Source organism: Rhipicephalus microplus, chromosome 4, assembly GCF_043290135.1.
Source record: "Rhipicephalus microplus isolate Deutch F79 chromosome 4, USDA_Rmic, whole genome shotgun sequence".
In the NCBI taxonomy this organism is placed as follows: domain Eukaryota; kingdom Metazoa; phylum Arthropoda; class Arachnida; order Ixodida; family Ixodidae; genus Rhipicephalus; species Rhipicephalus microplus.
This window is the reverse complement of record NC_134703.1, coordinates 142,898,837-142,925,427: the sequence shown is the minus strand read 5'-3', so window position 1 is coordinate 142,925,427 and position 26,591 is coordinate 142,898,837. Positions and strand designations below refer to the sequence as shown.

At 42.5% G+C, this 26,591-nt stretch overlaps 1 protein-coding gene across 3 annotated transcripts in view; it reads left to right on the top strand.

Moving 5' to 3' along the window:
• LOC119172388 (uncharacterized) overlaps positions 1–19,849 on the top strand; it is a 132,647-nt gene extending 112,798 nt beyond the window's left edge. For 2 of the 3 annotated variants that reach the window (XM_037423458.2, XM_037423460.2), the window contains exons 3-6: positions 3,424–3,490; positions 3,948–4,031; positions 9,043–9,148; positions 16,169–19,849. In XM_037423458.2, the coding sequence (XP_037279355.1) occupies positions 3,424–3,490; positions 3,948–4,031; positions 9,043–9,148; positions 16,169–16,468 (557 nt within the window). In that variant the 3' untranslated portion in view covers positions 16,469–19,849. The remainder of the gene's footprint in view (positions 1–3,423; positions 3,491–3,947; positions 4,032–9,042; positions 9,149–16,168) is intronic. The other variant, XM_037423459.2, reaches the window with a different exon arrangement.
• Positions 19,850–26,591: the final 6,742 nt, after the last annotated feature.

Genomic DNA, 26,591 nt, shown 5'->3' with positions numbered 1-26,591 from the left:
ATGCCCAGTAGTAAACGAAATTACAGAAAGGGTAACTTCGTCTGCGTACGAGGAAATCCCTGCCCGTTGGTTTGTCTCCTGAATACTCGGGTGTTTATTTATTTTACTTTTTTCTTATTGCTCGCTGGAATCTGATGGCGCAGTATAGCGTATCCAACCGGCTCAATCAGCCAGCCCAATCGAATTGGGCAGGCGAGCTTTTTGCACGAAATAGAACTGGACGTACTTGGAGTGTTTTTCAGTGCGAATAAATGAAAGAGGGGGGGGGGAGAGTAAGCACTGGCATCCCCATTTCGTAGCCGAACGTTAACTTCAGAATACCAGGCAGTGTTGTATGAGCTTAGCCTATTTTTCGTCTGTGTCATATACGAGCCTGCATCACTGCTCTCCTCTCAGTGTAAGCGTCAATGAGTCGCTATATTCATAGAATCAGGCTTCGATAGCGTGCATTGTATTCTGTTCTCACGATGATGCAGCTTCTCGCAACGTGCGCAATGCTATCTAATGCTACATCGCTTGCGTCGCTGCCAGTCTCTATGTAAGAGTGCTTGACGGAAGAGCCGAAGCTATGTTAGGCACTTTAATAGAAGCGTAATCCAGCATGCGCAGGTACGAGCACTCAGTTGCGATGTGTGTCTCATTTGGACACCGTTAGGAGAATATTGCGTTGCCATGGGACGCCTGTAAATTTTCATACACTACGTCTATATAGGCGTACGAAAGCATTGGTGCTTTCTGCCGATGTTTGTGTATACGTAGACTTTCGGAAAGCAACAAGCCAATCAGGGAAACTTCAGTAATGCACCGATAGGCGCAAAGTCCTATCATTCTTTCATTGTGCAATATTTCGCATAGTAGAAAAGTTGACTTCGTAAGAAAGCTATTCGCAGAGAAGCATCAAAGTACCTTTCATGTTCAATTTTATGTGACAAGCTTTACCATTTTTGCAAACCACCACTGCGCCTTTAAGGCTCTATCGTGGAAACTTCAAGCAAACAAAGCTGATGGCAGGGTGATTCAAACTATTAAGGAAAGACACCTAAGGAATGAACACAAACTGTGCCTTAGTATATTTTGCCTTCGTCAAATCGTGCCTGCCGTACAAGGAACGATGCCAGGGTTGTGGGTTGTGCCTTCCGTGCAGGCCTGACGTTTTTATAATGTTTTTTAGTGCACGAGAACTTTACATGTAATGCCACCGGTGCGTTGATAGGTGACTTGTCGAGATAAATGCGCTCAAGAACACAAGCCGAACTTCACTATAGAATAATAGGCGAGTATCTATTGGTTAAATGCTAAGGGACCTATTTTAATCCTGTAAAGGCTCAACACGTGATGCTCAGAGCACGTCTTGTATATTACAGCATATAATGCATTTTTGTGTAATACTGTCTTCTTTGGTGGTGTCTTTTCAGGTAGGTGGTGTCATCTTCGGGCAATATGCGAACTAAGACCGATGTCATTTTCTCCAAAAATACATTTGCAATAGTGGGTAACTTCAGAGCTTAACTAGTTCAGTCACTACCCATTCAAGTCAATTGTTTCTGGAACGCATGTCACGCAGCTTGGTGACAGGAGGCTCCAATCACTGAAAATCTACGTTGCTCGAACGACATTAGCTAAGCATGCATATCGCGCCGAACTCGTAGCCAAACGACCGCGCATGGTCAAGGAAAGGACTTAAGGTTATAACGTGTCTTTGTTGTAGGCATTGCGGCACGTGTATGATTGTGCAAGACTGAAAAAAAAAAGAAAGGTCTGATTCACCTAGCTTTGTAGTTCTTTGTTGTTGGGTCTCTCAGGACAGCTGCTACAAAAGAATGGGCGTTGCTTCTGCTCTGGTGTATTTGTTTTTTATCGCCAATTCAGAGGGCACAACTCGCAGAAGGCGATCTGTTATCGTTACAGAGCGCTGAGAAAGAATGGATTGCACTGAACGCCCATGAACTTTTCTGCTCCATCAGCTGCACGTGGACGCTGCGAACGAAGCGCGCTTCGCCGCTGTTGCCGCGCTCGGACAGACAGCCACGTGTTGTGGAGGGGAGAGGGAGGTGCTCATCCCCCTCCTTGTCTCATTGGTTCGATCGTCTTCGATCGGGTCGCCCCGCCGCGATCTCGGGCTCGATAATTGCTCGTCAATTAGCGCGCCGGACGGCATCGGCTTGCGGCCAGTGCGGTCGATGCGGGCTGGCCAGCTGCACCGCGACACTCGCCGCTTTCCCAAATGAGTTCTGCCGTCTTTGACTTGTTAACGCGACCTCTCACTCCCTCTCGCGACCGCCCTCTTCTCTTTTTCTTCATTTCCGGTTCGCCGTGGTTGCATTTCCCGTTCTCTCCATTTTTGTTTTGTCTTTTCTCTTTGTTTGTAGAGCTGTGCACACTTATGCTTTTTTCTCTACTTGCTCTTCGGCGATCTTATTTTTCAAGCGTGCAGCGTGGGCTCTCGGTGCGATGGCCGCTTTTGCTTTATACGTGTGTATGTGTGTGTGGGGGGTGCGTGGGTGCGTGGGTGCGTGTGTGTGTGTGTGTGTGTGTGTGTGTGTGTGTGTGTGTGTGTGTGTGTGTGTGTGTGTGTGTGTGTGTGTGTGTGTGTGCGCGCGCGCGCGTGTGTGTGCGTGTGTGTGCACGAAAACTAGTAGGACGGCAATCAATGAAATAGAAGGAGGTTATAATTAGGACTGAGTCCAGTTGCTTATCCTGCACTGGGGAAAGTGAGGCCTAGAACAGTTTGAGAGAGTTCACTGTTGACGCCTGCATTGTAGTAACAGAGAATTTTCCTAGGTAAACGCGCAACAACGACAACAACGTCAACAGTCCTGTGCTCAGTCAGTCTGGTAGTCTTCACAAATAGCAGCCACATTTTTATGGTGCTTTATAACGTCACCGCGAGAAACTACGGTTCCAATATCTCCTCCAAGATGATACTATTTCCTTGCATTATTTCTTCAGCTGAGCGGAACTGGTCTTGTTTTTAAAATACTGGCACAGGAAGTGTTCAACTGTCTCCCAGACAACGCAGCTGTCGTACTCGGTGCATTTGGTCATTTTATTCGTAATGTAATATGTATAGGCGATGACACCACCGATGGTGAAATACATAGCACTGTCTCCTCACAACGGGAAAAGTGGGGGGGTGGATAGGGGATAAGAGATTTATGTTTTTTTAGTAACGACAGCTACATGTTCACGCGTATTAAAATACGTTTGATTCTAAAAAACAAAAGTATTTTCAAAAGTTTGACATTATCAGTTGGAGCGGATTCAGACATAAGTGAATAAATGAAGCGTTTCGTTTGTGCATCACAAAACGTGATCTGGGAGAAAGCGTGCTCAGGTTTGTGGTGCTGAAATAAAACTCGCTTGTCATGGGAACATGGACGGACGCAAAAATAAGGGCGCGTGTGCTTCTTCTTACATTTGCAGAGCCGGAGATTGAGTTCCCAGAGTTTCGTGCCGGTGACTTGCAGTTCCAGAACTTGCAACCGATCAAGTGAGTATCCGCGTATCATAGAAGATATTAATGGAGGCAACAGTGACTTCAGATTTTGTTGAATTTTGTCTGTTTTTATTTATTTTTCTTTGTTCAATGAACGTGTTTGTCTGTTACGTTCGTGTCACATTCACTGAGTACACGTTTCATGCTAACTTCTCTGAGTACTCAAAGACATGTGATGAATTAGTCTTATCAGTTTTTCGTAACTGTTTACGTGTACTATGGGCAGCCAGTATGTTTACTTCTGTAGGCTTCGGTAAGGCTGAAAAAAAGGAAGAACTTTTTTATTTCTTTTTTAAAGGAAGCCTGAAGTTTTATATGCAGATGCTCAATACTGATCTAGCTCAACTGGTGTACTGGAAAAAGTGGCATTGTTTTTGCATTTATCTTTCTATGATTCACTGATTGTTACTACCCATTGTTAATTTAATCTTTCCTGATGGTCTACTTGCAGTAGGCTTCCTATCGCACCAAAGAGAGAGCCCATCGAAGATATCACCTTAGAGCCCGAAGTCAGCATTTGCTACGACAATGAGAAGTGAGTGTTCAACACGTATTGCCCTTCGACTGCCTAGCCATAACATCTCTTGGGGCATTATGAGAAAGGCGTAGCGTTTATGCCACGTCTATATTCATGGGGTCAGATACATTTAAAGGGAGCGCATCACATGCATTCAATAGCTACTTGCAGCACACATTTAACATGCTCATCGCAGCCTGTCAAATAAATTACATCATTCTAACAGAGTAACATTAGTGCACACTTTATTTATTTATTTTTACTGTTCTGTAAGAAAATAGCAATAAAGTGACACAAACATTACAACTGTTCCATAGCAGTAAGACATTCATCTAAATGTCATTCACATATATTCCTGGGCACATAATTCCAGGGTAGATTCTTGAGGAAAACGAAAAACAATAAAGAACTATACTATAACATCTATGAATGTGAATGATTCTGATTAATATTCATAGCAGCATTTTGTCGAATATTTTGAGGTGCAGAAAAGGAAATATAGATCTGTCAAGAACAACATGGTCAACCTATGTGCAAAAACTGTAAAACTGTTTTGAGAGTGTCATTCTGGAATGGGCTCTGTGTATGTATTATTTCGTGGCTAAAATACCTTATCAAGCATGTACCAACTATGCCAAAAAACAGTCATGTTCGAACACACAGCTAGATTCAGGTTACAAAGGTTAGAAGAGAATGAAAACTATTTATCCTAACGATAACAGCTATTAGGCTGAATTTCATCGTTAGGCATTTCTCTTTCATATATACCGACGACACTGCACTTTGGGATCGATTGAAAAGATCGGGCGGCTATTGGGACCAGTAACGCTGCATATTCCGTGGCAAGCGAATAATTCCTGAGCGTGATATTTCTTGCGAACTTGGCAGATGGATTACTCGTGTAATATTTTGTGGGAATTTCATGTTTTTTCTACTTCCTCGGTTTTTGGGGTGGCCACTGCGACTGGGGGACATCTTTTCTTCGCGAGGAACTTCCTACTTGTGTATGCATTGTTGCCGTTCGCAAGGCTATAGGTAACTGTTATCTATTAAGAAACTTCACAATAAATTTCCAATAAACTAAGAATGAATGACCCACCGAGAAAACATCAATTCAAAAATTTTTGTTGTAACTTATTGAAATGGAAGTTCATGATTTTTGCAAATGTCCCATGTTTCATTATTGAACGATGCAATACTTGTGACGAAAATTCAGGATCAACCTAGAATAATACTGAATTATTCAAAACAATCAAAATATTTAAAATGAACCAATATTAAAGTGAAATATATAACACCTGCTCACTTGGGACACTTAGTTCCACACATACACCAACGTGGCAATAGTTTTGTTCAGCCAGCTGGCCATTAGAAATTACTGTGCATAATGTGCTGTCACTGCAGTCAAATCAGGGGCACTACATTATTGATCTATCACATTGATATGAAGATATTTAGCCTCGATGGATTGTGTATTGGCCAATGTTAAGCCAACAATCAAATATTTAGTGTGTGTTTTGGTTTTTATTCTTGCAATGGTTGCTTTTAACCGCCCATCAGGAACATTTTCCTTGCTATTCAACAAAGAAAGCTGTAAATATTATATAAAGCTGTATTTCCCATTTATACAACCTTCGTGCCTCCAGTATTTTGTGCATTAGTGACCATTGTGCCTTCTTCTCATGGGAATTCTCAGTGAATATTTTCAGTAGAATATTCTCATCAGGAGAACAGCTAAATATAGCAGGTTGAACTTTGCTGTACATATGGTTCTCTAAGTTCAACAAAAACTAGTGATCATACAAAAACTTTACCACCCACGGTCTATGGACTTTCTGACATTCATGACTCCACGAAGGGCACAACTCGGAGCATTCCAGCTGTGATGTTCTTGTGTTTGCGACTTTCCTTGGCTGTCTGCTCGGTTCTGTCGTCATTGTGGTTCTAGTGCCCTTATTAAGAATGTGCAATAGTTGTTTTTGCATTGTTATGTGAACTGACACTATGATCGTCCTTAAGATTTGTCTATGTTGGCCCAGAACATCTTGAACTTGGACCAGGATAACTGAACTGTGTTTTGCAAGTGCGAAGGTCGTGTTCTTTGAAACATTAATGTAAAGATAAATTGGTTGTGAATGTTCAATCTAGAAATGCAGCACTCTCCAACAAAATATTACAGACAGGAACGGCATTTCAGAATATTTTAAAGTATATCAATCCTGCATTCACTTCAGTACTCCATGACGTTCTTCATAAGGTATCATACCATGTATAATTTACTAGGAGACAGTTGCACAAAAAAATTGGCCCCGTATCTGTAGGTTACACTGCAAACGTCATCGAAAGACGATAGTCTTGCGTCTGGAAAGAGTGAAAAAAAAAAGCGTTTATTTGATGTTCTCCACAAGGAAATCGGTGAATGGTATTCTGGAGGCGCTGCGTGGGAGTGCCTCGAGCGTACAGCGAAGGCGAACGAGCGTATCAAGCAACGTCAAACGTGACACATGAGCGCCATCTGGCAGTTATTTTGGAAAACGAAGCGCGGTGACGTGCACGTGCGTCTCGGAGGTGATGAGTTGTAGAACGCAAGGTGACGGGTAGGTACCACCACCGTGTCATCTTAGCAAGGCGTTGGAAACACTTGCCTTTTCGTGCAAGTGTTGCATGGTCAGGGCAGCGTGATAAATGCTACAGTCCTTAGAATTCCTTGTGTATGTCTTTTCTAGTAAAAGACACACATGCAGAAAATTGTCGTATTGCTATGGTGCCTCAGATATGCACAATAATGGCTTTTTGGTGAACGATCGCACAGGTATGAACGCGGAATCATCAGCACTAATGGTGGGCGCTGCGGATGGGGTCGGCATTTGGGGTATCGTTAAGGGCAGACAGACAAATGTACAGACAGACAGACAGACCACAATTTTTCCGTCGAAGGTCCCCAAGAAAGACTATCGTCTTTAAAAAAAGCTAAGCCCACATGAATATCAGTGAGTGTTTGCCTGCTTGACTCTTTGTATGTGGCTCATACCCATGACGAGTGATTTGCCATCAAACCAGCAGTTAATCTTCGGGTAAAATTTTGACATTTAGATAAAGGGAAACTAACTAATCGGTCGTCTAAGAAATACATAAGTATAACACTATGATATGAAATTCGATGAAATTAGTGAGAAGTAGTTCGAAGGAAGAAATTTTGTTGAGGAATAACTTTATCTTCTTTGCACTATCTTCGTCATCATCTCTGGCAGCCCTTTGTAGCTGTATCTATCAGGACATGTTTAATGCTGTGTTCTTAAAGGGGCTCTCCAACACTTTTGAAGCACCTATTTTTTGTATGTATTTTGCATAGACAGATGGCCAAGGATAATTTTAGCATAGGTCCAAGCAACGATATTAAATCATGTAGTATTTTAATCGTGCAATAAATTCACCTCGTTGCTGCCAACTGCGTCGGCGCACAGTGGCGCTCGCTAGAACTACGTGGGCGGAAACGACGACGATGAGCGCAGCCTATCACAAGACCCGTAAAGCCTCGCTCCGAAACAAAAGGACCTGCTTGAGTTCTGACAAGTCGGGGAGGCTCATTTGTACCAGCCTCACCCAGCTGTCCGACCGCGAAAACAAAACGGCGTGGTAAGGCACCATGTTGCCTGTTGCTATAGCAACAGCGTCATACACATTTGACTGAGCAGACAACAATGGCGTACGAGCTTCCTCTACGTAAGAGCTTTCAACCCATGTCATCGGAGGCCCCCTGCAACGTCACAGCAGATAGGGAAATGTGGTTATGTCACCCTGCAAAAGTAGAGGTTAGGGTGGGCATTTTTTTCTTGTAATTATAATTTTAAAAATTGAATAACTTCATACTGGGTGCTACTATCGCTGCCATTTTTGCTCCACTAATTCGTCCGTGCGTCAGTCTATGCAGTCCACGAGTAAAAAATCGATTGTTTAAAAGTGTTAGAGGGCCCCTTTAAAGCCTACAGTGTAACACACAATTTTTGAGAAATTCGATTGCCCTGCATGCACTTTAATTGTGATTCCAACGATTCAAATTGATTTGAAATTTTAGTACTGTCATTGCAACTGGCTAGTGCTGTAGTGGAAGGCTTCTTTTTAATTTTTTGTCATATCTTGTATCTCATTCAGCACTGAAAGCTGACAAACCAAACATAAGTCCTTAGCCCATAGGGCTTTGACCAGTATGGCCACAAACAGAATGTATGGTGTTTTCCCAAAAATATATTCCTGCTAAAAAAATATTTCAGAATGGCATGGAGTGTTGGTATCAGCATATCATGCATTAAGATAATAATCTGTGTATACTTTTAACAACTGCAGAATCATCTTGAAGGGAAAATTTTTCATTTGTATTAACCATATTGAATACCAAATACCTAACGAACCAGAATGAAAAACGGAGAGGTAAAGAAACGCTGCTTCTCAGAAATTTCTTAATTCTCAGCTCTCATTTGTTTGTTTTAAATAGTTTCTTAGTATTGGATAGGAAGAGAATTTTCGAAAGAAATTTTCACATTACGCGCCTTCATCATCAGGATGGTGGCATCCGTGATTTAAAGTTATATGATATATTTGGCCCATTATCGGTTGTGAAAAGTTGTTAAAGCTGTGTTTTGACTATGGCTGATTGGCAGCATCATTCAGTTGGTAAAACTGCTAAACAATGCTGGAGGAGGAATGCCACAAGCTAATGTTGTCTCTATACACTACCACAGGATTTAGAACATGCTGTGCATTATTACATCTTTTCTGACTGACCACATGACTTCTAAAGAGATAACACTCAAGGTTCTTACATTCTATGAGATAAGCATCATTTACAAATATTTCTTTTGCTTAATAATACTTTTTTGTGTGTCCTTTTATGCACACGACAGTGAAAGAAGATATGCTTAAGGTGTAGCACACTGTTGAGATGAGGTTTCAAATGCAGACCTGGTAGCCCTAAAGGCTTCTTTTTTGCACAAATGACATACCTAAATACGTTTTTCCTGCTTGACCGCAGATGCAACAAGCGCAAGTCGCGAGATGATCCCGATGAAGAATGCGACCAGGATCCACGGAAGAAACGCAAGGAGGACGAGTTGGAACTTCTGCGAAGAATCTTGAAGGTATTATTACAGCTCGGAGAAATTTTCCTAAAGTATTCTTTTATATTCGCTGAGGCGAAACTGAATGTCATCTTACTAGCAAAGTTACAGTAACCGCAAAGGAGTAAAGGTGCACACAAATATTGCCTTCCACACCTTGGCAGAAACATTTGTTTTACTATGACAAATGAAAAAAACAGAAGGCATAAAAATTCATTTTGTCGAATTACCACCGCATCAAATGCCTGTTTCAGTGTCAGCCTATTTCCATTTATATTACAAATAATGAGCTCAATCTATTTCTTTCTGCACTTCTTGCTCATGAGCTTCTGTATGAAACTTCAGATTGTTTATTTCAAATACAAATAAATAATCAATATCCTAATGAGACAGAATATTCATTTAGGTGTTTGACTTTATAATAAACAATGGTAAAAATTGACATAATTTGTACGAATTAATCTGCAAAGTTTACACTTTAGTAATGAAGCAGTGCAAAGTAACACAAGCTTCAGAACATGCACTTGAACTCCTTTACAAGAGGCATGCTGTGGGAAGCAATCCCTTCTGTTATATGAGATGACTCTTATAATCATGGTACCACATATGCATTTTCTTTTAAACCTGTATTTTACTATAGGCACCAATTTGTCTCGTATATCAGTGTCTCTTATAAAAGAGTTATTTTCTCTAAGATTGAGTGATCTTACACCTCTCATGCCACAGAAACAGCTCATATCCCATGAGATAGCATGACGCCGTCTTGGTCTTGTTTGAAAGATTGCGCTTGGCGCTTTTAAACATCACACCGTGCCACTTGAATTGTATGTAACACTCGTTTGCTTTTTTTTTAAATTTTTTAGGAACACTAATTTTACACGCGCAAAAAAACTGTTACCGTGTGACATCACTTTGCGTATTCTACGTATTGTAATCCAAACATTTTTCCACCCAGGGGTGACATATTTAGTGCTCATATTGTCTCAAGCATACTTGCCTCGAAGCTTTCAGGACTTCTCTTTAGTGCGAGTCGTGTAGGTTAAATTTCAAATTCTTCAAAGTGATTCATTCTATATTCATGTGTAATTTTCAGCAGCATGCCTTTTATGATCATTATTGCACTTTCTGCTGTACCAACTGGGTCCTCTAATCGTACGATGCCATAGCCCATGTACAAATTTAGTGTTGCAGTTGCTTGCGAGCTGTTTTTGGAACAACAAAAAAAGGAAGTATTCAGGTTTTTCTGTAATATGATGAGCCAGATGACTATATTCTCGAACTGTTGTCCTCACCTCCTCTCTTTCAAATTTTATTTCATTTCATTTATTTTACCCTCAATCGCACCTAGCTTTAAAGAGGGGAGTGCGCTACAGTAAAAAATAATAAACTATAAACAAGAGCAAACATAGTGACATCAAAATAATAAAGATTACAAGACATGTAAATTTCATGTTAGGCAATACACTGAATGTATGTGTAAGTACCATCAGAAACATGGTGGAAACAGAATACAATAATATCAATGTACAATATACACTTCATGCATCATCACGTAAGTATTCCTGTATTGTAGAAGAAAACAAGTCATGCTTTGACATGGAAACTATGTCTGAGGGAAGGTGGTTCCAGTCGTTGGATGTGCGTGGGACGAAGGAATGATGAAAAGTGTTAGTATGGCAGCTAATGACGTGTACCTTATGTTGATGATCTAAACGAGCTGAGTAATAGGCAGGAGTGGTAATGAACTGAGCTTTCAAAAGTGGATGATTGAATATCTTGTGAAAAAGTATGAGACGAGATGCTTTGCGACGTGATTCAAGTGACTGTAGTGAAAGGCTGTGTTTCATTGACGTAACACTGCTAGTGTGATGATAGTTATATAGAATGAAGCGTGCTGCGTTATTCTGTATCATTTCAAGCGAGTGAGTTAAGTTCAGTTGAAAAGGGTCCCAAATGGAGCATGCATATTTGAGTTTTGGACAAACTAGTGTTTTATACATTGTTAGTTTCACGGCTTGAGGGGCACGGCTAAAGTTGCGTCGTAGGTACTCTAGGATATGGTTGCTATCGTTAATAACATTGGTAATATGATGTTTTCAGTTTAAGTCGGATGTTATATGAATCCCCAAGTATTTATACGAAGTTACAGACTCTAGATCAACGTCATTTAAGATGTAGTTAGCAGGGGGTCCGGTAGTTCGTGAGATATGTAAAACTTTACATTTGTTAGTGTTGAGGTCCATGTGCCAAGGTATACACCAGCTGGCAATATTATTATTGTCACTGTGCAAAGAACTAGCGTCAGAGTGAGATGAAATTTCTCGGTAACCAACGCAGTCGTCGGCGAAAAGATGAATCGAAGAAGTTGCAACATCGGTTAAATCGTTAATATAAATAAGAAATAGTAAAGGGCCCAACGCAGGACCCCGGGATACACCAGAAGTAAATGGAGAAGAGGGTGTGGTGTAGTTGTTAGTAGCAACGAATTGTGAGCGATTAATTAAGAAAAACTCGATCCAAGCAAGAATGCCCCATCAGTATTAAGGGTCCTAAGCTTATATAGTAGTAGGTGATGAATTATCTTGTCAAAAGCCTTCGGAAAGTCTAAAAAAATGCAGTCGACCAGTGAACTCCGATCTAGAATGATATGTAAGGAATGGGTAAAACAAAGCAACTGCGTTTCACATGAGAATGACTTCCTAAATCCATGCTGTGACGTGCTAAAGAACGATTGTGATTCTAGTAAGGTGACCAAGTTAGAGAAAATTATGTGCTCCAAAAGTTTGCATGGTACAGATGTAAGTGAAATAGGTTGGTAATTAGTAACAGAATGCTCGTTTCCTGATTTGTGTAGCGGAATCACCTTTGCCTCTTTCCAAACGCGTGGCACCACACCTTCATTCAAAGACTGTTGGAATATTTTACACAGAAACATAGATGAGGCATGCTTAGTTTCTTTAAGGATTCCTGCGTTTATATTGTCAACACCACAAGCAGAGGACACTCTGAGTGATTCAATTAGTTTTACAATTCCATGGGCCTCAGTCACTATAACAGACGTTGATGGATAGTTGCGCGCTGGTAAAGAGACTGGTAGCAGAAGCGGATGATACTAAAAAGTTCCGGACAAAATTTTCGTTCAGACGTGCTGCACACATCTCGGAAGATACAGGAAGGCCGTCCGAGTCAACAAGTACAATTTCACTGTCGTTGGTATTTGTAATAGTTTTCCATAACTTTCTAGGGTTGCTGACAACCATTGATGGCAGAGTGTTAGATAGAAAGTTAGCCTTAGCATCCGAAACTACTGACGAGTAAACTCGCGCTGTACTCTCGTAGGAGCGCCAGCGTTCCTTCGTACTCTGGAGTTTCGCAGCACGAAACAAGCGTTTCTTTTTGTTAGAAAGTCGCTTTAAGTATGTATTGTCCCAGGGTGAGCAAGAGCTCACAGGTATAGACTTTAAGGGAACAAAGGTGCAATTAAGTTCGTAGATTTTGTTAGCAAACGGATCCTAGTTTTCCTGCACGGTTCTATTATCCAAGTCATGTAAATAAGCGTCGTAAAATAGAGAGTTCGTGGTTCATTGCCTCAAAGTTTGCAGCATTGTAGTTATAGATAACCTTGCATTTCTTAGTAGCAGTTGGCATGCTGTTGCGTATTTAAAAATGTAGCAGACAGTGATCGCTGAGACCAGGAAGTGAGTTTAGTGCATGAATGTTGTCGGGCATTGTTGTAAGAATCTAGTCAAGAATGTGCGATGAAGAATTGGTGACGCGAGTTGGGTTATTCACCATCTGCGTAAAATTAAACAGGTTGCAAGTATCGAGAAAACATTTGCCATTTGAAGAAAATGGTACAACGTCTGGTAACGATGACGCCCACATTATGGTAGGATAGTTGAAGTCGCCGAGAATAGTTATCGAAGAAGATGGGTGCCGCATTGTAATTTCATTAATGTTATCGTGAGACTCCTGAACAAAGCTGATGTCTGTATCTGGAGGGCAGTAACAGACGCCAAGAACAAGTGTTTTATTATTCACAACCAACCCGCACCAAATCACTTCCAATGTAGACGTCACGTTTATAAGAAAGGACTTAAAACGCTTCGAAATGGCAAGCAAAGTACCACCACCTTGTCTTCCATCTCTATCGCGACGGTAAATGTTCAACGATTTGGAAATAGTAGAAATTTCGTTATTGCAAACATAAGCATTCAACCAAGTCTCGGTCACGGACGGCAATCACGTCGGCTTCACAAGAATCGATAATAGCGTCAAAAGCGTCGCGCTTTCCTATTATACTATGGATGTTTCTGTAGAGCACCGAAATTGGACGTGATACGATACTGCCACTTTTCCTTGCTGATTGTTATGAGGAGGCATTAAATGTCCGCGCATGTGACAAAAGTGCGGCATCAGGCATTGAATGTGCGTGAAGGTCATGGCTGTGATCGGAAGTGGCGTGCGCCCCATTTACGATGCTTGATCCGCTGCCATTACTGAGAAAATGCGCAGTGATGCTTCCACGTACGATGCCCGCGGAAGCATCATAAGAATAGTTTCTGTGGTTAACAACGAGCTTGTCGTAACGAAGCTGGAAAGCGGGTCGGTCGGGCAATGATTTTGCATAGTTGTGCAGCATCTTGCGTGCTATTCTTGTAGCCTGACAGTAGTCCTCCGATACAGAGATGTTATGACTTCTCAACTTAGATCGGCGTGCCAGCACAAGTTCTTTTGCTTTAAGGCTTGCAAATTTTACTATAACTGGTCGAGTTTTCTTGCGTATATATGGACCACCTAAATGATGGGCCTTTTCTACTGTATTCGGGTCAAACTCGGTGCCTAGGCTACTAGAGAGCAAGTTGGTAAGTGTCTGTCCAGTAGCTTGCCAGGTCTCATTTTTATCGGGCATACCGAAAAACACTAAGTTGCACCTTCGGGCTCTCTCCTCGAGGTCGTTTAGACGGGACACCAACGCGTCATTTGTTTGAGTGATGCTGCCGATAGCTTCATTCGTGACCTGCAATTCCTTTTCAATGTCAGCAACCGAGTTAGTCCTCAGTTCAACCGTCGAAAGCAGCCTTTCAATCTCGCATAATTTGCTCGCCACAAGTTGCTGGTCGGCTTTCACCTCGTCGATCGCCTTTGACAAATTGAACTGCTCAATGGCAGATGAATCACAGCGGGCACTTATCTTAGAAAGCATTGCCATGACTTCTTTATCACGCGCATCAGAAGAAGCGGTGTTGTTCTCGACATCATCTAGTGGCCCAGGGGTCTTTTTGGAGGCCCTGGGTTTGCTTGAACGTCACCGCAACACAAGAGTAAAGGGCGTTAGTACACTCTCGCGACAAGACGTATAACACCTGTGGGCGTGAAAGCAGCAGTAAACAACAGTTACTTGTCTTCTTAGCGTATAATGAATAGGTTTCACCAACCTGTATAACGTGAAAGTGAAGCTCGTAAGCCATTGCCACAGTGGTGCTGCCTCCACGCCCACTAAACCACTGACGTCCGCTGTTGCCGCTTTTGTTGCTTGATAAGAACGATGTCTCTGACAATGACGATGTCCCGAATGGCCTGGAAGGCTCAGGTGTGTCGGCGCAGGCACTCGGATCCGTAGAAAAGCCGCAGTCTTCTGGAAACTGCAGCTGTTTGGCAGGAGTGTCAACCGTCCTTCCCGAGTGAACCATAAGCAGCAGCCGGACCAAGACGACCTGTATATTGTGAAAGCGAAGCTCGTAAGCCATTGCCACAGTGGTGCTGCCTCTACGCCCACTAAACCACTGACGTCCGCTGTTGCCGCTTTTGTTTGATAGAGTGAAGGTGGTCGCTGTTGAAGATTTATAGCTTAACCGACAGGTTTTGTGAAGGGACAGAGGGTTAAAGAAGGCCGACCAAGCTTGTAAAATTACATTTTCTTATGACAAGAAAAATTTGTTCATGTGTTTAGCTTGTGTGCCTTATGAAATATTGCCTTATACTTCTACTTTTTACCAAAATTGCTTTATACTTTAGCATAATAATTACTCTACCAGGTGATATGCAGAGTTCTCGCAACACGAAAACCCGTTTTCACGAAATTAATTTGCCCGGTTTTCGCTGGTTCCAAGGGGCCCAGAAGCTCTGTTGACCATGGCTGATTCATTGCAATTGTTCAGACGGCTATGGGACGTACCTTTTCAGGCCACAAATAAAGATAAAACTTGCATGATGCCAAGAAACATCCAGTGTAATAATTTTATTGCTGTTTTATATTCTACATTCATTGTCACGCACGGGGTGATTGTTGTGTGGAGACACTATCGTATGGCACTTTCATGGAAATTAATATTTCAAGAAAGGATGTTGTTTTGTCTCGATAGAGGCATGCATTTTATGTATTTTGATTGCAGATACTCAGCGTAAGGGCATTGTTCAAAATGAACACGGTATTGAGCTTGGTTCAAGAAAACAAGCAATATGGAGGATGCATTGAAAGTGAACACGAAGTAATTCTTGCCTGCAATTGCACTGCCACAGTAGACAGTGCATATTGGCTAATGAGAAAGGCTGGTTTAACAAGCAATTTCTAAAATAATGGTCATACAGCTTTTAAATGTATATTATGTATACAAGCACATTGATGTCTGATAAAATTTGCGGTAACCAGACCTCCTGCAGAACCTCGCGATGTTTCTGACTTCTCGGCATGGTAAGATGATTATTATCTACAAAGCTGGTTGGTAGTGCATGTAGTTTTTTGCTGTTTGTTTTTCTCAATAAAGTTTCGTCAAGGCTTCCTTCATTCAAGTCTGCAATACAAGGTATTATATGTAATAATACCTATGTGGCTTTTTTTAGGTGTAAATACTGAAGGTGTATGAAGGGGTGCTTGCACTAGTTTATTTATTAGGTTATACTGCCCTTCCTTAGCTGTAAATAATTTTGCTTAACTTTCAGTATGATTTGTGCATTGGGTAGATCTTCTAACCTTGAAGACTTCCTGCATTTTTTGAATAGGCACAAACAGTAATGAAAGCCACATTTTTTTATGTGCAGGTGGAAGAGGAAACACTCGAATTGGAGAAAAAGAGAGCCCAGGAAGAGGCGGAGATCATGAAAGCTACTATGAACTTTCTCGAGGCTGCCACTAGCTTTATGCAGCGTGAAAGAGCAGAACGGCCTCGGGCCCCGCAAGCAACGCAAGGTCCTTCCACAGCTCGGCCCCAGACATCATCGGGCTCTTCCTACTGCAACGGCGTTGGTGGCTTGCCTGTTGTTGGTGCGCCACTCTACACTACACAGCCGTCCTTCTACTCCTCGTCTCCCGTAGACTCGCCTGGCAAGACTGACCCATGAGTTGAAAGGGCACGGCACCGCTCCCAGGGGGGAAAAAAAAAGGAGGTGGCAGTTTTTACATCGTCAAATGAGATAAAAGACTGCAGAGCAATGTCAGCTTTCTGGCCGCTCAATTCTACCAGCCGCGAGATGCGCCGAGGATGAGGATGTCTGCTAGGGTGCCCTACTCGCTCGGCCCCCACCGAAGGCTCCAACGAACAGTGCTGAAGGAGGCGTGTGTGTAAAGTTGATGGTGATGAAGAGTTACAGGTCTCCAGTTATCACCAATTCTACAACCACCACCACAATATATACATGGTCGGAGAGTACTTGCGTTAATCTTGTACAGTGACTCTCGCATTTCAGGGACACACGGACAGTCTCTTGAAATGCCTTCCAGTCATACCCATGTGGCCACTGTGGGAAGCAGGGCCAAGTCTGTTCTGCAATGGTCAGGTGAAGCAAATATGGCAGCTTATGCGTTGACCCATCGAGTTGTGGAGGACTGCACGGTTTGTGCAACAATGCGTGCTCTGCCTTCCTATTTGTTTGTTTGTTTGTGGTGTATGTTTTTGATGACAACTACAGCGTTTATTTGTGTCTCGTTTGCTGAATCAGTCTGCTGGATTATCAGCAAGAGTGTTGAATAGTTCCTGAGTATGCACATTATCCTATGGATATTGCTTCGCTGTGACCATCGTGATGTGACCATGTAAACTGAAAAGGTTGGTAGTATGATAGAAGAGCATGGTAACGTATAGAATGATTGAAGTGTGTTGTGATGGTGGGTTACTGTCTCTCAAAGGTGAAATGCTGGCATTAGTCTGCTGACAGAAACTCTTTCATTTAAATGGTAATATTTTCATATCACTTATTGTGAGCGTACAGTACACAAACATCAGAATTGAAATTTTTGTAAAAACCTAATGGAAGCGGTCATTTTAGCACCAATTTGGTAAGAAAAGATCCTTGGAAATGTCATATTTTATCATTTAAGAAGTGTTGCATGTTAGATGCTTGACAGGTGTTCCTCGTTTTATTAGAGAATGAGGGAAATTTCGTGTGCCAGTTTGGTACAACTGCTAGTTTGAATGAACATGTGAAACTCTCGCTTCAGAAGATAAGAATCAGCATTAGAAGTCTGCTTGTGAAGTGGCTATTCTACCTTCAGTAATGAAAGCCTCCGAGTATGACATGAAAAGTAAATTGTAGGTGCTCACTCTTACAAATGAGTTAAAGATATGCGAACTTGCACAATTTATTCATTTAGACAATTTTTTAGCCTTTTAAATGTTTTATTGCGTTGTTATTGCTTGTCAAAATGTAAATTCTTGACAAGTGGTTATATTTTCACCCTTCGTGCCTCGAGAAGTGGCAACTCATGGTTGAAAAGTGTTGACACAAAAACATTTTTTTTGTGGAAACATGAATCAATGTACAGCCTGCAACTTTCACCTTTTTATGATTTACCTTAAGTTGTAAACTGGAAACTGAACTGATACATAGGGATTGGTGAAATATTAGTAAAATCAATGATATTCAAAGCACATCATTGAACATGCACAGTTTGTCAAATGCATCATATGGAGGACACTTTAAATGGGAAAATTTTACTGTTAGGAAATACACCACTTTACAAAACAGTTCATTTTTCAGGAACTTCGATATGTTGTGCTAAAAATAAAAAATGTCACAAACTCATTTTCATATGCAGTACTCACACTTGTTGACAAATTAGGTTTAATGTCTTGCTGAACGTAGTATTTCGTGGGAGACAGTAACTGCCAAAAAAGTGCTGAACTTGTACATTTTTATCTGCAGTGAGAACTTCTGTCTGTTTGGATAGATAAATATGCAACATGATTTAGCTGATATAACCTTCACCTTCCAAAAACAATTCATTGTGCTTTTAACAAGACTTACGCGACAGAAGTTTTTGAGCAATGCCTAAATGTTGTTAAGGCTGTGAAACTCAAAAGCAATGTCTTCTGTAAACCACTTTGCTGTACACAAATCTCAGTGGCTGGCGCTAGGTGTTGTAGGGCACTAGGAGACCACTGGAAGACTGCCTTGAGTGTGTGGCAGCGTATCATGCAGCCAATAATTTATATTAGGCATGTCGGCTTCCTAACAGGAAGCACACTGGGATTCTATTTGAGTGCGCCACCTTAGCATAACATGAGAAGTTTGGAGGTGGGGCGTTTCTTTCCTGATACTTTCAGAATAAACATTATATATATAAATAGCTATACATGCAGTAAATACTTATAGAAGACGATGTTACGTGTCTGCTTTAGCTGGTTTTAGGCGATGCTTTTCTCCCCGTGATTGCTGTCTGTAGCTTGTTGGTTCAGCAGCAAGCTGCAGTGGTCTGTATCAAAATATGCTGTTGCCATTGTTGTAGAATGCTGTTGGCGTTGCGTGAAAGAATGAGATAGAAGAGTGCTGCCCCTGAGCAGTCACTGAGAGTCAGTCGATTGCCAAGCTACCAGATGTCTTCTTGAGAAAGCCTGTTGACCGCATGCTGCCTAATATGGAAACATCATATTTGGTCCAAGGAGTTTTCACCCATTATTGCTGCAGTTTTAAAAACTGTTTGACCTTCAGCAGTTTTTTTTTGTAAAAAGGAGTTCGTATGAGACCTCTCGTTCTTGTCAGTAATTTACTGCTATGTCCAGCTTCTTGGATCTACAGTAAAATGCCCTTTTAATATTGGTGTAAATGTCGCTGCCACAATAATGTGGAGGTTTTGAAAGTGCTAATTAAGTATAGGTTGTCCTTAGTTCTCTTAATAGGTATAGCTTTCGCATCAGGTTCTTGTTTCTTTTTCATTTGCGCTTCACTAGCAGTTGTGAGGTTCTTTTTGCCTGGCAGCTGCACAGGCAGCACAAGCCTAAAAAACATTGTTTCATCTACCATTAGGGACATTTATGTTCAACGCTGTACGTTGCATATGTATGCTCATAATTTTTTTTTCAGAGGCACTACGATGAAAAGCAGCATTGCAATGTATTTCAAATTTCTTTAAAAGTAGTGTCTGAGAATAAAAAGCGAAATCAGATTTGTGGCTGCAAAGGCTCGCAGTATGTTAACAGGATGTGTACATAGTTAGTAGAGATGTAATGTGCCAGAAAAGTTCACAGTTACGAATGGCAATTTCTTCCGATCTTCATTCATGACACAGCGCTTTGGAGTCTGTATAACCGACTATTTCTGCTGCCCTTGTGAACAATTTATGTGGTTTGAAAGTTGCGTAGTGTCCAGTGGTTGCCTCTAAGTATGCCCGTGCTATTCTTGAAAAACCCTGCTTGCATCATTGGGCACTAGATGAACTTGCACTTGCGCACACTCCTGTATTGCTTGTTTTATGCTTCCAATAAGTAAACAAAGTTCTCTTTGCAAGTGTTCATGCATTTGCTTGTGTTATTCGTTCCACGTATTTACCAGAGTCGTGTATTTTTTAACTTCAATTTTCAATGGAGGTTAAATGATAGAGGCCTGTGTACTGTGCGATGTCAGTGCAGGTTAAAGAACACCATATTATCGAAATTTAGGACTTACAAAACAGACAGACAATTCGGCCAAAGATTTCTTGCCCAAATGAGTCTCATTAGTTTAGGGTAACGCGGCAAAAAAGCCCTCTGGGTAATGTCCATACATCCGTGTAAATTTTGTCGGGGTTTGGTTTGCCCAAAGGTGGAAAGATAGTTTAAATTTCATCCATGTCAAAGTCTTCTGTACCATTCTACTGGTCTGTAGGTATGGCAGCTTTATTTGCTTTGTGGCACTATTATTTGAGCGCCTGAATGTTTAAAAGAATGGGAAAATAACTATTCTTAAGATTTTTACCGAAGCTGTCTCGTCTGGATGCAACATCATAAAAATTTCACAAGGAATGACTGCAAAAGAATAAGAAAATTACTTTTCTGGCTTTCATAGGAACCGAACCCTAATTTCAAATGCGAAGCATTTCTTAGCGAACTTCCACGACATTGAGCGTATCGATCTATCTGTCTGTCTGTCTGTCTGTCTGTACGTCCGTCTGTACGTCTGTCTGTCTGTACGTCCATCCGTCTCTCTGTCCGTCTGTCCAGCCACCTACGACTTTTAGCTCTCCGGGCCGTTTCGATAACAGTATCGATACCAAACTTGGTATGGCATAACATGACTGTATGAATAAGTTATTCGACTAGTCATAACCAGAAAATCATGACTTGTATGTCATTGATGTCACAATTTACACTTCACTGTCCTGCTACTCTTGCTGTGGTTTCGTTCACATGACTTATTACAAAACTGGTAGGCTATAAGATCATTGCATGGCAAACGGAAGTGACAGACCCCAAACTTGAAAATCATGAATTGCATGTCATGTAAAAACATGACTACATGCCATGGTCATGATGTGCTCGCGGCCGTTTCGCTAGCGTCACATATACCAAATTTGGTACTACGGTTCGTGAATGGATGAAAAAGGTATGTGACTGGTGCAAGCATGATAATCATGAGATGCATGTCATGTGAGAACATGATGACATGCCACAGTCATGGGGCCAATACATTTCTACGTGACCCGGTGTGCGTGCACGCCGGCGTTCGTTTCGTCGCGTCTAGCCGGCGTTGCCACGCCAGGCGCAGGTCCTGCCATATACTAGCAGGTGCGCGCCACGCTGCGTTGCTTTGGCGCATGTGCGTCCCTACGTCATGAAAAGAGGCAGGCGCAGTGCTGTCTGGGTAACGCATCGGCGCGAAATGCAGCATGTCGCATTTCGCACCGGTTGCCGTCGGACGCTGGCCGCGCCTAGCCTCAAACTATAGAGTGCTTGAGCATTGCTAACATAGCGTCGCTGTGCCCAGCGTGCACGTGCATCAGCGTTACGTTGGAGTATATTGGGCTCTTCATGATGCGCTCGCGGCCGTTTCGCTAGCTCCACTTATACCAAGTTTGGTGTTACGTGACGTCAATGGATGACGAAGGTATATGACTGGTGCAAACATGATAATCTTGACATGCGTGTCAACACACCACGCTCATAGCGTGCTCGCGGCCATTTCGCTAGCTTCACATGTACTAAATTTGGTATCACGTGACATCAATACATGACGAAAGGAAGCGACGCATCCAAACATAATCATGACACGTAAGTCATGTAGGGGATAATTTACTTTCACCTCATGACGTTGTGCTTATTTTAAAGTGACATACCAACCTTTCTCATTCGTGCTTCGCATATAATCGGTTCCCACTGTACATAGGACCTGCCAATTTTTATATTCTGCGGTTTTCGTTCTCATTTTGCGCCTTAGGAACTATAAATCCTATGCTTAATAAATGGCTTTTACGAGAGCATACTGTTCGTCTAAAGACCACACCAATCGGCCAGCAGATATGCTTCTCAAAAAGCAACATATTTCATTATCTATGCCAATTTATTTCTTCAACATTATGCAGTACGCTTCAAAACATTTCTGCTGATTGAGGCATTTTCACATTACTAATTGAGGATGTGGCTTGAGACATGTAGTGCTTTTTAAGTTTCTCTTCACATAAATGTTTCTCACACTAGATTTTAAATAATTCAAACATAAAAAACAGCATTACTGTAACGCTTACAGAGCGAGATAATTCAGTTTCTTACGTGTACAAACTAAGCTTCTGAATGCATAAACTTTCGTGCGTTTCGAACTGAATCCAGCAATATTGGCCTCTGCAAATTAAATTAATGGTTCCACAGTGACCGGCCAACTAATCTTGAGTGAGACCAATAGACATAAGCTAATGTGAACACAGACCTGTAAATCCAAAATCATGACCAGGCTTGTCATCTTATGAAACTGCAAAACCATTTCAGCATGTTTCACTAGTGCTTAAAGGGGCTGTTGTAGAATCGGCAGATTAAAGTGTCTTAGCACTAGTGGGGCCAAGCCGGAAAGAATTGCAGAGCTGGGCAGTCTGACGTGTTTCTCCCTACTTTTTTCTTTTAGGGGCGAAGCTCCTTATAGTGGCACTCGTTCGTCCCTCGCAGCCGTTGTAGTATGTAACAAGTTTAACATTTTGACCTCCAAGGTGGTGCGGGGGAGAGATTTCTTCTGTGCGTTGTTGAACAATAGAAAATAGTGCTCAATGTACATGCTAATGGCTGCTAATGGGGAATGAGAGAGATGAGCATTCGGCTTTTAGTTAACGTGCACGCTGCGATTAACATTAGCAGCCATTGGCATGTACATTGAGCACTATCTGACAAGAAAGGGTTGCTACGTTATACTCGCTGGGTGTAACCTCCTTAGTTTTAGAAAGGTTTAGAGAGCGTTGAGCCGCAGTGTCATGAATCATCATCATTATCATCATCAGCCTGACTACGTCCACTGCAGTACAAATGCCTCTCCCATGTTCCGTCAGTTAACCCGGTCCTGTGCTTGCTGCTGCCAATTTATACCCGCAAACTTCTTAATCTCATCTGCCCACATATTTTTCTGTCTCCCCCTAACCCGCTTGTTTTCTCTGGGAATCCAGTTAGTTACCCTTAACGACCAGCGGTTATCCTGTCTACGCGCCACATGCCTGGCCCATGTCCATTTCTTCTTGATTTCAGCTATGATATCCTTAAGCCCCGTTTGTTCCCTAATCCACTCTGCTCTCTTCTTGTTTTTTAAGGTTACACCTACCATTTTTCTTTCCATTGCTCGTTGCGTCGTCCTCAATTTAAGCTGAACCCTCTTTGTAAGTCTCCAGGTTTCTGCTCCGTAGCTAAGTACCGGCAAGATACAGCTGTTATATACCTTCTTCTTAAGGGATAGTGGCAATCTACCGGTCATAATTTGAGAGTGCTTGCCAAATGCACTCCACCCCATTCTTATTCTTCTAGTTACTTCAATCTCGTGGTTCGGCTCCGCGGTTATTACCTGCCTATAAGTAGACATAGTCTTTTAAAACTTGAAGTGCATTATTACCTATCTCGAAGCGCTGCTCTTTTCCGAGATTGTTGTACATTACTTTCGTTTTCTGCAGATTCATTTTAAGACCCACCTTTCTGCTCTCCTTGTCCAACTCCATAATCATGAGTTGCAATTCGTCCCCTGAGTTACTCAGCAATGCAATGTCATCGGCGAACTGCAGGTTACTAAGGTACTCTCCCTTAACTCTTATCCCTAACTGTTCCCATTCTAGGCTTCTGAAAACCTCCTGTGAGTGCGTGGTAAATAGCATTGGGGAGATTGTGTCCTCCTGCCTTACACCGTTCTTGATTGGTATTCTGTTCCTTTCCTTATGAAGCACTGTGGTAGCAGTTGATCCCCTGTAGATTTCTTCCACGATGTTTATATATACTTCATTGACGCCCTGATTCTGCAGTGTCTGCATGACGGCTGATACTTCTACTGAATCAAACGCCTTCTCGTAATCTATGAAGGCTATGTATAGTGGTTGGTTATATTCTGAGCATTTCTCTATTACCTGTCTGATAGTATGAATGTGGTAGATTGTTGAGGAGCTTTTTCGAAATCCTGCTTGTTCCTTTGGTTGATTGAATTCTATTGTTTTCTTTACTCTGTTAGCAATTACCTTTGTAAATAGCTTGTGCCATAAATACAATGAACTGTAGTGTATACCATGAACTCGAGGTGGTTAAAGGTAGGAAGTAGACCCGAAGCGCAAACCGTAAAAAAGTGTGCGAGTGCCACCTCTCGTTTAGTCCTTAGAATGTCCGCTGGATGGCGGTGCTTCTACATGGGGAATAGGGAGCCTACATGAACGGCCGTTTTTAGGGTTATGTCAGCCTTTGACCCACTACATGCCGCCAACGCACCGCCGCCCGCCAAAACACAATGTTGCCAGACAGCAACGCCGCGCTGTCGCCCCATCTTGGTGCCCGCACTGCGTCTACGCCCGGTTGCGTTTAGTTCTCAATAATACGGCGTCGAACGTTGCGGTAGCGTGTTAAACGCTGCCGGTGAAGCCTTAGAATGCCTTGATGCTGCGTACCGCTCTGCACTAACCACAACAGAAAGGGGGTGGGAATGTTCCGCTTCCCAGCGAGCCCTGGCCGACGACAACTATGGCTGGCTCAAGTGAAGCGAGACGGCTGGGAGCCCACCAGTGCGTCTCGTATTTGCTCTGTGAGTACTGCGTATTTCGTTCACAGTTTTTTCCTGCGGCACACGTATATGTATTTCGCGGTGTTCGCGAATGAGTAGATAACCGAAGTTGTCGTTGCTGCGTCCACGCATTGCGAGTAGGAAGCCCACAAACGGGATGCGTCCGCGCGTTCGTACGGAGACGCGCTCGCTAGTCTGAGCTGTTGCTACGCTTGCGTTCGTGTCAGCGTAACCTCAGTATTATGTCGCAAGTGTTTGTGTGTGGGCTGCGAATTTCTTCGTTCGCTCACTTTGAGAACTGGGTCGCCTACACGACCCTGAGAACCGCCGCTGTCAAAAGCCCAGGTGTTGTGTGTTGGCTGGCTCCAAAATGGCGGCGCACAGAAAACTATGCTGAACTTGGTGGAAGCTGGCAACAGTGTGCCCCGTTGCCCGCTGGTTTTGGCTGAGTTTCTTGAAGGCACTTATTAAGATGTCTCCACCCTAAAAACGGCCGTTCATGTAGGCTCCCTAATGGGGAATATATGATGAAAAGATGCGAGATGGTGGTACTTGGAATGTTGAATAGATGGACGAACGGACACACAGACAGATGCATGGATGGACGCATGAACGGACGCAGGGGCGGATGCATGGACAAACGCAGGAACGGATGCACGAACAGGCAGGCGCACGCGCGGACGGGTGGATGGATGCATGGACGGTCACACAGACGGACGCATGGATGAACGGAAGCAAGAACGAATGGACGGACGAATGCTTCGCCCCACTCTCCATCATTCACTCTGTGGATATGCTGCCAATTTTTTTCTCTCAGTTTTTTGTAACATTATTTCCGCCTGCTTGTTTCTAACGCTGTTTTTCTATTTCCAATTATTTCTCTTTCACACCCTTTCTGTCGTTCTCTTTCTCTCGATTTAACGCTTCCCATTCCTTTGTATCTCCTTCTCTCCATCCTGTATTTTTCTTATATTCGCTCTCTTTCTGTTTCTGCCATGCTCTCTGTTTTCTCTCCATTTTTCTCGTCTCTGTTTCTTTCTATATCATGCTCTCTCTATTTCACTTTGTTTTTCGGTCGTTTTCTGGGTATCTCTCCTTCTTTTTTCTGTCTTTCTCTTTCACTCCGTGTCCACTGGTTCTCTCGCTATTCAGATTTGTGCTCCCGATTAAAGCTATGGAAGTTGCGTCTTCTTTTTTTCTCAACCTCTCTTTCTCTCTCAGATTCATTAGATTCCATGTTGGACCAGCTAAAAGACGTGTTATGGCAGTGAAGCGGAGGAAGAAGAAGTGAAGAAAGGAGACGAAGAGGGCATGTGACAAATAATGATGATGATAGTTTTTTGTTCGTTCAACACTGACTAGACGTCGACTTGGACAGCTCTGCTGTTAAAAAAAAGCACAGCACTTCGACGGAGTGGTGATGATGGCAGGTGCGAAGCGTCTATCTGTCCGTCCGTCCGTGCGTCCATCTAGTGAACACTTCAAGTACCGCCACCTCTCATCTCGCATCCTCTGTGCCACCGGTGGCTGCGTAGTACTCCATACATACGGAGGAGCGACCGACCCACGCCTTAAGGAGCTTCGCCCCTGAAATGTGATGCATTAGTTCTCGCATATTGTAGTAGATATGTGGCCGTCTGCACGACTCCTTTTCTACTTGTCTTGTCAGGTAACCCAACCAGCGCACTGACTGAGTGCTCTGCACACAACTACGTCACTCTACACATTTCGAAAGTTTACGAGCTTTGTGCATAGGAAAGGGGCATTGCAGCACGTCTTTGTCTTGTTAGCTAATGTTTTATTGTTGAATGCTTCACATAAATTCTTATTTTGCGAGCACTGCAGCATTGTTTTTTAAGCGTTATTTTTCGGGTGCTTTCGTAAACGAAAGATTAGAAACTCCGACTTTCGTAAACTGAAGGGATGTTATAATTCAATAAAACTTCGTGTTTAGGAAGGACGGACATTATTATTGACGATGTCTATAATTGTTTTCGCGATCGTAGCAGCAGGAGCTTTAGAAGAGGCGAAATAAAAGCTTGTCTTGCTC